This window comes from Portunus trituberculatus, chromosome 21, assembly GCF_017591435.1.
Source record: "Portunus trituberculatus isolate SZX2019 chromosome 21, ASM1759143v1, whole genome shotgun sequence".
NCBI classification, from domain to species: domain Eukaryota; kingdom Metazoa; phylum Arthropoda; class Malacostraca; order Decapoda; family Portunidae; genus Portunus; species Portunus trituberculatus.
Window position 1 is genome coordinate 13,085,429 of NC_059275.1, and position 11,605 is coordinate 13,097,033.

Sequence of the window (11,605 nt, forward strand, 5' to 3'; positions counted from 1 at the left end):
TTCACTATATGGACAAAGAAATGATGAAGAAATTGATAAGTACTAAAATAAGACCTAGATTGGAATATGCAGGAGTTGTGTGGACTCCCCATAAAAGAAACACATAAGAAAATTAGAGACTACAAAAATGGCTACAAGAATGGTTCCAGAATTTAAAGGGATGACATATGAGGAGAGACTAAAGGCAATGGATCTACCAACCTTGGAGCAGAGAAGAGAGAGGGATCTGATACAAGTTTATAAATTGATTAATGGAATGGATGAAGTGGATAATGAGAAACTGATCCTGAGAGAAGAATATGACTTTAGAAGCACAAGATCGCATAGTAAGAAACTAAGGAAGGGACGATGTCTGAGAGATGTTAAAAATTTAGTTTCCGCAAAGATGTGTTGAGACTTGGAACAGTTTGAGTGAGGAAGTGGTGTCAGCAAAGAGTGTACATAGTTTTAAAGAAAAATTGGATAAGTGTAGATATGGAGACGGGACCACACGAGCATAAAGCCCAGGCCCTGTAAAACTACAACTAGGTAAATACAACTAATACACACACACACACACACACACACACACACACACACACACACACACACACACACACACACACACACACACACACACACACACACACGGGACATCGTCGATGGCGGAGGTGGTCGCTGAGCTCAGAGCAATCATCTATAATTCTACAGTTACCTAAGAGTAACCAAGGTGGGAAAGGAGCTGGTAATGTTTGTCCCGTCTCCATATAGTCATGTTAACTGTTGATTAGCAAAATAATGTCCAGTGAAGGTAAATATAAACTGTAGCCTGCGTTTGAGCCATCAGCTGGTTTGTTTACATCTGCGCAACATGGCGGCCGTGAACTCGAAAGAGAATCAGACTTCACAGGGTTTCAAGGAATAATGGAGAAGAGCACTTATGTGAAGAAAATTCTGGAGTTAGAAGGTAAAATTGAAAAACTGTTTGAAAAGTATGAGGGCCTGGAAACGAGTTATGACAATGTAAAAAGAGACTGTGCCGATATGAAGAAGGAAAATGCAGCACTGAAAGAGGAAGTTAAGCTAATTAAAGTGAATTGCGAAAATGTGGAGAATCTCTAGGAAAAGTGATGGAGAAGCAGGCTGAATGGAAAAAAAGTCAGGAAGTGGAAAGAAAGGAGGTAAATTACAAAGTTGCAAGTCTGGAAAAGGAAATCAAAGAGTCAGGGAGAAAACTTTGGGCCTTGCTGAAATTATAGATCAACAGATCATAGAGAGAAGATAGCTGAGAAAGTGGTGAAGGTTATTAAGTCAAATGAGACATTGGTGAAACTGTAGACAAAAGAGATGTGTGGTGATATTTGGTGTGGAGGAGGATAAGACACCGAGTAAAATGGAGAGAGAAAAACATAAAAAGGTGATAAATAATATCATTAATGTGGTGCAAGAGGAGGAAAAGACCTAGTACAAGAAATAGAGGACTTCCATAGAATTGGAAAGTTCACAAGAGAAGGTATGAGGCCAATAAGAATCAAACTTAAGTCACAAAAGGATGTAGATGAATTGGTGGAGAAGTCATGGAGGCTAGCCCAGCAGGAAACAACAAGGAAGATTTGGTTGAGAAGAGATCTCGGTGAAAAGGAAGAGAAATGTTAAATGAGTTGAGAAAGGAGGCTTTGAAAAAAATGAAGAGAGGACAGAAGAGAGAAGAAAGAGTTTTCTGGAGAATCTTGGATATGAGACTGAGGAAGTGGTTCATAACCCAGAAAAGTACAGCAAGAAAGGACTAAAGAAACTTACATATGAGCGAAATGTAATGTATTCCAACATAAATGGAGTGATATCGGGATTTTAGAACTCAACGATTACTTGAGGACAAGAACCCAGATATTGTGGGTCTTACTGAAACAAAACTGAGAGAGGAGAAGACCTGATGAAGGTTGGAGAAGGAAATATAACGTTTGGAAAAGAAATAGAGTAGGTAAGATGGGAGGAGGAGTGATGTTGCTGGTTAAAAAGATATAAAGGTGGATCAAGTGAAAAAGGTATGGGAAAGGCAGAAGTGCTAAAGATCAGAGCAGAAACTAATGAAGGAAAAAGAGGCACTACATAGTGGTGTACGTACCACCTAAGACAAATGCATGGTCAGTACAGGAATATGAAGAAATGATAAGTGATACAGGAACATGTCTGGAAGAAATGTTGGGTGGCTGTGAACGAACTATAATGATGGGAGATTTTAATTGTAAAGAGGTGTGTTGGGAGGACTGGTCAATGGAAGGATCAGAGACAACATGGGAAATACACTATTGACACTGGCAATGGAAAATGTGTTAACTCAGTGGGTCAAAGAAGATACTAGGTTTGGAGGAGAGGGAGCATCGTCAAGACTGGACTTGGTCTTTAGTACAGAGCCAATGGTCATTGAGGAGATGAGGGTGGAGTGCCCTTTAGCAAGAGTGATCATGCAGTTTTGGAGTTCAAGGTGATAGACGAAGAGAAATCTAGAAGAAATGAAGAATATAAAGTGGGAAGATGGAATTATGCCAAGACAGATTTTGGAAACCTAAAGAAATTCTTTCAAGAGACAAATTGGATGAAATTCAAGAGTGCTAAGGAGCAAATGAAAAGTGGAAGGAATTTATAAAAATATACAAAGAAGGTGAGAAAAATTTGTACCAATAAGACAACATAGAAGTTGGAAAGCAGGACTGGTTTAACGATAGATGTGAAAAGGCTAGAACAAGAAAAGAGGATGCATGGAAGAGGTGGAGAAGGAAAAGACGGATTAAGCAGTGGGAAAGTTACAAAAGAGCAAGAAATGAATATGTGTTGATTAGAAGAGAAGAAAGAAAGAAACAAGAAAAGGATATAATTGATAAATGTAAAGACCAACCAAGGCTTTTTACAGACATGTGAACAACAACATCAAAAATAGAGAAAGTATTGAAAGTTTAGAAGTAAATGGAGTATGCAGTGAAGATCCCAGGAAATGGCAGAGGCTATGAATGGATGCTTTCGGAAGGTATTCACAAAGGAGACTGCTTTTGACAAACCACTGGTAATGGAACAGAAAGGGATTATGAAGGAGTTTCAAGTAACTGTGGAGGAGATCAAGAACATGATGGGGAGTTTAGAAGTGAGAAAAGCTGTGGGACCTGATGGGGTATCAGGATGGATTTTAAGAGAATGCAGGAGCAATTGGCAGAAAAAGTTTGTGAAGTAATTGATGCCTCATTAAGGGAAGGTGTAGTGCCCCAAGACTGGAAAAGAGCTAACATTGTCCCAATCTATAAATCAGGTAACAAAGAGACCCATTGAACTATAGACCAGTGTCACTTACAAGTGTGGTAGCTAAGATGTGTGAGAGGGTGGTGAAGAATAGATGGACAGACTTCTTGGAGAAAAATGACATACTTTGTGAGTGTCAATTTGGTTTTAGAAAAGGGCGTTCATGCACGACAAACCTGATATGTTACTATTCGAGGGTGATAGATGTAATACAGGAAAGAGATGGTTGGGCTGATGGAATATATCTGGATTTAAAAAAGGCCTTTGATAAGGTACCACACCAGAGACTGATCTGGAAACTTGAAATGGTAGGAGGAGTGCATGGCAGTTTACTAAAATGGATGGAAGACTTTTGGTAGGAAGAGAAATGAGAACAATAATTAAGGACAGACCATCAGAATGGGGATTGGTGGAGAGTGGAGTTCCACAGGGATCAGTGTTGGCACCAGTAATGTTCGCAGTCTACATAAATGACATGGTGGATGGGGTGTCCAGTTATGTGAGCCTATTTGCAGGCGATGCAAAATTGTTAAGAAAAGTGAGATGTGACAAAGATTGCGAACTACTCCAGGAAGACTTGGACAGAATATGGAAATGGAGCTGTACATGGCAAATGGAGTTCAACACGACAAAATGCAAGAAAATAGAGTTTGGCAAGAGTGAAAGAAGAATCAGGAGTATGTACAAGATAGGAAATGAAGACATAAAACCAGTCATGAAGAAAAAGACCTTGGGGTGACAATTACCAATGACCTATCGCCAGAGAGACATATAAACAAAATAATTGGAGAAGTATTGAACTTATTGAGGAACATAAGAGTGGCGTTCGTATATCTAGATGAAGAAATGATGAAGAAAATAATTACTGCAATGATAAGACCGAGGCTTGAATATGCAACAATACAGTGGGCTCGAACTTAAAGAAACACATAAGGAAACTAGAGAAAGTACAGAGGGCTGCAACAAAATGGTGCCTGACTTAAGAGATTTGACTTATGAAGACAGACTGAAAAGAATGCAACTTCCAACCCTGGAAAACAGAAGAAAGGGAGACCTGATAGCAATATACAGAGTGATGATTGGCATGGAAAAATGGATAGGGAAGATCTGTGTATGTGGAATGGAAGAATGTCGAGAGGGCATGGGAAAAAACTAAAAATGGCCACTTATAGGAGAGATGTGAAAAAATATAGCTTCCCTCATAGAAGGGTGGAAGCATGGAATAGTTTAGACGTGGAAGTGGTCAGCAAGGAATATTCATGATTTTAAGAAAAAGCTGGACATTAATAGATATGGAGACGGGACAACACGAGCATAGCTCTTTTCCGTATGTTACAATTAGGTAAATACAATTAGGTAAATACACACACGTCCCTTCGCTCTTATCAGGATGCTTTTGACACAACGGGTCGCTGGGGTTGCCAAGTGTTGCCCTCAAAATGGGAGAATAGCTTCATTACCCCTAAATATACAGAGCTAGTGGCAACACTACGGGTGGAAAAAGAAGCCAGATACTTCCACTCGCCATCTGACTTGAGAAACCACACGTGGAGCTCAAACATTAGGCGCGAAAATTCTTGATTACAGGAATGATCGCCGTTGCTATGGACTCACTGATGCAATTGTTCATGTACGATCACCGGAACATAAGGGTTAACAAAAACGCGTAAATTAAACACATGTAAATCAAGAGTTACCTGTACATGTTACTTACTACAGAGTGTCAGTCCCCTGCACAACATGGCAGAGGAAGAGGCTGTCTCCCTGAGCCAGAAGTCCTATTTGGTCTCCCTGAGTCCCTTGTCTATGAAATATTCACATCACCCTTAAACATATTCATTTACTTTTTCATTTATTTATTTATTATTTTATTTTTTTTATTTATTTATTTATTTTTTTATGTCCTGGCCTATAGCATCTGTAGGTAACTTGAGTATTGGAAGCGCTGTTACGCTTCCAATACTCAATTTTATTTATAGTGGTACCCATATTAGGGCCCATATCACCACCCAAGTGCATCTTTGGTGTAACCACCTAGAAACTGGATATCATGGTGACATTTAGGTAACTTTAAACCACTCGACAAATGGCAAAGTAACAGAGCGATACATGGTGGGATTCGAACCTAGGCGTAGACATCTGTCAGATCCCACGCTCACCACCTTGTCCACTATGCCACCGCCTCCTTGTATTGGGAGTATGTGCAGTGCCTGTGAGTAGTAGGATTGTAAGGTGGTTTGACACTTACCATTAGAGTTTTAAAAATGAATTTGTTGCTACATATACTAATTACCCACATGTAATTACATATGCCTATATGCCATTATTCCCTCACTCAGCACATAAAATCAACCAGCATCTCTATATATAGAGATCATGCCTTTAGAGTTTTCACGTCGTCACCGTTTGCATGTGCGCCGGGAACCACCAGCCTAGCTGGCCAACCATACCTCAGATCTTTTCTGTGCTTGGCATGGTGTTAACCTGTGCCTCTTCTTGCTTCTTCCTGACTTTTTTTGTGCCTGCTTCTTTGCTGCTTCCATTTCTACTTCTCCCTGAGTTGTGTTGGATGCAAGAGGTGGTTGCCGGGCGAGCCTTTAGAGCCGCATTCCCGCTGTGTGTCTTGTCGGCCCGCCATGTGTTCAGCCGAAGACCAGTGTAGTAAAGTGTTCCCACCTCTCCCTTCTCCAGTTCCAAGTGTATGTGAAGGATGCTGAGAAGCGTTCTACTAAGGAGAAGAAGCGGGCCAAGTCGTCTGGTGGTTCCAGTGAGAAGCGTTCTAGCCGGCAGGAGCCGGCCTCTGAGGCCCCTTGGGCCAGCAGGTTTGTCGCTGTAGAGTCTGATGTGACTGCTATGAAGGCTTCTATTGGCCAGTTGTCAGCGGTTTTTTATGATATTCCCTCAGAGGAGGCTGGCACTCCAGATGAGGAGGCTGCGTCCTTCTTTCGTGAACTTATTACCTCAGTGAAAGAGTCCTTGTGTCTCCCCATGCCCTCTTCTCTTGCTTCCGCTCTTCAGACTGGGGTTGAGCACACCTCTGGGACTTCATGGTCTAGCCCCACTCCCTTGGTGCTGCCTCATTCTCCTCTGGCTCTGGAGGCTTGCAGGAAACAACTGGGCTGTTCCGTGGAGATCTCTAATCCAGCTTCAGCCAAGTTCGCCTCGCCCAGGAGGTGAGCTTCAAGGGCGGAGAGGTGGTACACTCCAAAAGGAGATTCCTGTGGGGCTTCTCCTCTCAATGATGACCTGTTTAATTTGGTGGAGAGTAAATATCTGTCTGTGAGGCTTCCCTGGCATATGGTTACTCAGTTAGAGGGTATTTTGAGTAGTCTGGTTGATATCACTTCCTGGACAAATCAGGTTCTGGGGGCCCTTGCTGGCCTTTCCAATGCTGACCCCCAGAGGGGCTTGAACTGCCTGGGAGCTCTTGCCAGGGCAAATTTAGATATTATGCAGCCCTGTGAAATGCTCTGTTTGAGGACGATGATGTTACACAGGCAGGGTGTGGTGAGAAACCTCCCTAATACTTACGGTGACCGGGAGAGACGGCAGTTGATGTCTTCCCCTGTTGGCTCCCACCTTTTTGATGGTCAGACTCTTGTAGCAATGGAGCAGAGGGAGCTTGAGTCCTTGCAATGGTTACTTGTTTCCCAGATTGCTCGTAGTGTGGCTTCCACAGCTCGGGGCATCAGGGCTAAGGCTGGTCATGCTGTTGGTTCCTGACACCTTGCACCGGTTGTGCCTCCTTCAGTTCCACCCCCTCTTGCTCCTAAGGGGAGCGGTTCCTTTCGCTCTCGAGGAATCTTCCGTGGCCGCTCTAGGGGCCATCGGGGATCTCGCTAGGGATGCTGTGGAGGTGCCGCGCAGCACTAGTAGGAGTGGGAGAACATTGGGGCCTGCGAGTGGGTGGTCAAGACCCTTCGGTATGGTTACGTTCTTCCCTTCTTCAGGGATCCTCCCCTCTCGAGCACACCTGTAGTTTCCAGCATACAGGGAGGGCTCACACCGTCATTCGTCTCTCGAGGCCATGGTTTCTGAGATGCTGATAAAGGGAGCTATATAACTGATGGTAGACCGTCAGGCTGAGTTCTATTCTCGCGTCTTCCTTGTGCCCAAGTCCACAGAGGGCTGGAGGCAGATTTGTGACCTTTCGGTCTTAAATCTTTTCCTGGTGGTGACCCACTTCCACATGGAGACAGTTTCATCAGTGCTAGAGTCAATGGCTAAGGGCAAGTGGATGGTGTCCTTGGACCTGCAGGACGCTTACTATCAGGTTCCTGTCCATCCTCGGTCATGCAAGTACATGCGGTTCGTCTGGCAGGGCAGAGTTTACCAGTTTCGGACTCTGTGCTTTAGTCTTGCCATGTCTCCTCAGGTCTTTACCAAGGTGATGGCTCCTGTGTCAGCTTGGACCCATCGCCTTGCATCGCTATCTGGACAATTGGCTGATTTCCGTTCCTTCTTGGGCTTCATGCCTCAACAATGCCCAGTCTCTTCTGCTTCTGTGTTCTCGGGTGGGGATTCAGGTCAATTGGGCCGGGCCATATCCGATCTGTCTCCCAGCCAGAGGAAGCAGTTTTTGGGTATGATTCTTGACACTGTCAGAGCCTGAGTCTTCCCGTTACCAGATTGGGTCAACCATTTTCAGGCAGTGGCCCAACAGTTTCTGCTAGCCAAGGCTCCACTAGTGTCCCTCTGGAGGTCTTTGCTGGGACATCTTGCGCCCCTAGCACAGTTAGTGCTATGCGGGCTCTGCAGTGGTGCCTAAAGAGGCATTGGCAGACTGCTTCCGATCCAGATTGGTGGCAAGTGGCTCCAACTCATCATTGTTTGCAAGACCTTGCTTGGTGGTTGGTTCTGGATCAACTTCTGAAAGGCACCCCGTTCGTGGTGGCACCCCCAGAACAAACCCTATTCTCAGATGCTTCCCAGCTTGGGTGGGGAGATTTTCTGGCTTTGGGAGTCTGGACTATGGAGGAGCAGGGGCTCCACATAAATCATCTTGAGCTTTTGGCAGTCTTTCGGGCTCCCCAGAGTTTTCAGCAGGCCTTATTGGGGTCGGTGGTGTCTTTGATGTCTGATAACTTGACAGTGGTTGCCTATCTCAGGAAGTCCAGGGGCACTCGTTCCAAACCTCTGTTGATCTTAGCAGGGATGGTTCTCCGGTGGTGTGAGAGCCGTTCCATCTCTCTGTGCCCTGATTTCGTTTCAGGATGCCGCAATGTAATTGCGGATGTGCTCAGTCAGGAGTGTGTCGGTTCAGAGTGGACCCTACATCCCGAAATTTGCAGGAAAGTCTTCCAGGTGTGGCAGTCTCCTCTGGTAAATATGTTTGCCAAGGCACTGACTCGTCATCTGCCCCTGTGTGTATCTCCTCTTCCGGATCAGGGAGCGTGGCGACGGCATGCGTTCTCTTTTCTGTGGGACGGTCTGGATCTGTACGCCTTTCCACCATTCGATCTGATCCGCTGTGTTCTGGTGAGGGTTCGTGAGTCGCAGGCTGTGCATATGACTCTAGTTGCTCCTCTTTGGCCTCAGGCAGACTGGTTTCCCCTGTTGCTGGACCTGCTCGTGGACAGTCCCGGGGTTCTTTCCATGTGGCGGTCTCTCCTTCTACAACCTCACTGTCCCCTCTTCCACAGTTCTCGGGAGAAGCTCCATCTTCATGCGTGGCGACTCTCTAGCGTCTCTTCCAAGCGCGAGGTTTTTCGCGCAAGGCTGCTAAGTTCATGTCTTGACCAGTCAGGTCTGCCTCTGCCTCAGTTTACCAGGCGAAATGGAGAGTCTTTTTGTGGTTGGTGTGAGTCAAAGGGTTTGGATCCATGCTCTGCCTCTGTAGTGCAGCTGGCAGACTTTTTCATTTTCCTTTTTGAGTCAAAGTGCTTGTCAGTGTCAGCAATTAGGGGTTATTGTTGTGCCTTAGCTCCTGTTCTGCTTCAGTCAGGCATAGACCTTTCCACGGATCCAGACCTTTCTTCTCTGCTCCGCTCCTTTGTGGTCTCTTGTCCACCTCGTTTGCCTCGGTTACCTGCCTGGGACCTTTCTCTGGTCCTTGTTACGTCCTCCTTATGAGCCCTTGCGGACAGTCTCGCTGAAAGATGTCTCGCTTAAGACCATGTTTCTTCTGGCGCTTGCTTCAGCTCGTTGAGTTAGTGGGCTTCACGGCCTATTGGCTGAGGTGCGTCACTCCAAGGGTTGGACGTCTATGACCTTTTCCTTCGCCCCGATTTCCTGGCTAAGACTCAGTTTCCGGGCCAGCATTCCTTTGACGAGTTCACTATTCCTGCTCTTCTTGATTTTGTCAGGGAGGATGAGGTAGACCACCTTCTTTGTCCGGTTCGAGTGATCCGTGAGTATCTTCGCACGACTAGGGATTGTTGGCCGGCCTGCTCTAGGTTGTTGGTCACAGTTTCAGATCCCAGAAGAGCTGTCCACTGTCATACCTTGTCTAAGTTTATTTGTCAGGTGATTCGGAGGGCCTATGTGAGTATCTCAGAGGAGTCGTCGCGCCTTCTGAAAGTGAACGCCCATGAGGTTTGGGCTATTGGGACCAGTGTTCTCTTTAGAATAGTTAAGAGTCTGGACTTGGTCCTCAAGGCTGGTACGTGGAAGAATATGACCACCTTTGTCTCCTTTTACCTAAGGGATGTTACTCGTAGGTATTTAGATACTTTTTCCCTTGGGCCGATAGTTTCAGCAGTGAAGGTTGTTCACTGATGCTGGTTTAGTTTCATTCTGGTTTTTCCTTGTTGTCAGCAACAATATATATAGATACGTTATTTTTCCGTTTTTGGGCTTTTGGCAATTTTGGAGATCGTGTCTTCCATCTTCAGGGTTCTGTTACACCCTCCCATCTATACTTGGGAATCTGGCATATGTAATTACATATGGGTAATTAGTATATGTAGCAACAAAATAGTTTTTAAAGAAAAAACTTTTTATGTGAATATACTTACCCATATGTAATTACATAGTAAGAGGTTCCCTTCCTCCCTCCCCTCTGTGTTTCTGTCAATTTTGGCAGAAAGAATCTGAGGTATGGTTGGCCAGCTGGGCTGGTGGTTCCCAGCGTGCATGCGCACAGAGGTGACGTGGAACTTCTATAGGGACGATCTGTATATATAGAGGTGCTGGTTGATTTTCTGTGCTGAGTGTAGTAATAATGGCATATAGGTATATGTAATTACATATGGGTAAGTATATTCACAAAAAATAGTTTTTACTTTAAAAAACTATTATTGTTTGATATACTAGTGGTGAAATAGGTGAGTACAGAAAAAAAGTAAAAAAATGACAGCTTGTTTATGTTGAAATGCTTGAAGTTGGTGGTATTTTCAATGTTTGAATGGTTTTATTTATTTTACTATAGGTAAAACTTAATTTACAACCCAGTACTTAGTGAATCAAGGCAACATTGAACAAGGCTAAGTAATAGTTAATGGGGGGGGGTCGATTTATGTGCAAGGTAATAGTACAACATTTTGGAATAAAAATATAGAGGTTGACTTATGTGCCAGATGGTAATATATGGTAGTTAGGTTAGTTTTAGTGTTGGTTAACTTAGATAAAGTTGGTTTAGTTCATCTGGGAAACCAAAATAGACTAAATTTTGCAGTTCCAAAAAAGTCTTAGGAGACAAATGACCTGTGTACTTGCAGTCACCTGCTGAAACACCAGAGACCTGAACAGTCTGGATTCACGCCCATTAAGTCACCAACTGACTGGATCCTAGCACTTCGCTAGGATCCAGGAAACGCTGATGTGTTTCAACAAGGGATGCTTGTAGCCTATGTTGATCTCAAGAAGGCATTTGATTCAGTGCATCGAGAGACACTCTGGGATCTTCTGCATCTCCATGGAATTCCTGCAAGGATTATTGGTCTATTAACTTGCCTCTACTCCAGGACTGTGAGTGCTGTGAAGTATGGAGGGGGCATGTCCAGCTTCTTTCCTGTGAATACAGAAGTGAGGCAGGGTTGCGTACTTGCTCCATCACTTTTCAACACTTGCATGGACTGGATACTAGGGAGAGTTGTAGACCAAAGTCATTGTGGAGCATCTGTTGGTAATATTGAGATTACAGATCTTGTTTTTGCCAACAATGCAGTAATCTTTGCTGAGTCACTGGCTCTAGAAGCACTGCACGAGGAGGTGAGGCCCTTGGGACTCCAGGTTTCCTGGCCCAAGACCAAGGTTCAGGTGTTTGGTGGCTTGCTAGATGAAACAGTACAGTCAGTCCATGCGTGTGGTGAGGACAATGAGATCTCGGAAAATTTCACATACCTTGATAGTGTTGTGTAATGACGGTGGATTGAGCCAGGAAGTTGTACAGCAG

General features: G+C 44.5%; 1 protein-coding gene and 1 long non-coding RNA gene across 12 annotated transcripts in view; one reads left to right on the top strand and one right to left on the bottom strand.

The window, feature by feature from the left end:
- LOC123507063 overlaps positions 1-11,605 on the top strand; it is a 72,676-nt gene that overhangs the window by 44,140 nt on the left and 16,931 nt on the right. The window contains exon 2 of one of the 5 annotated variants that reach the window (XR_006675575.1): positions 5,962-6,092. The exons of the other annotated variants lie outside the window; for them this stretch is intronic. This is a non-coding gene — a long non-coding RNA (uncharacterized LOC123507063). The remainder of the gene's footprint in view (positions 1-5,961; positions 6,093-11,605) is intronic. 5 annotated transcript variants of the gene reach the window in all.
- Positions 1-11,605, bottom strand: part of LOC123507060 (exportin-7-like) — a 51,650-nt gene that overhangs the window by 33,962 nt on the left and 6,083 nt on the right. Inside the window, exon 1 of one of the 7 annotated variants that reach the window (XM_045259599.1) lies at positions 10,227-10,361. The exons of the other annotated variants lie outside the window; for them this stretch is intronic. Coding sequence (XP_045115534.1) covers positions 10,227-10,346 — 120 coding nt within the window. The 5' untranslated portion in view covers positions 10,347-10,361. Of the gene's footprint in view, positions 1-10,226; positions 10,362-11,605 lie in introns of those variants that run through there. 7 annotated transcript variants of the gene reach the window in all.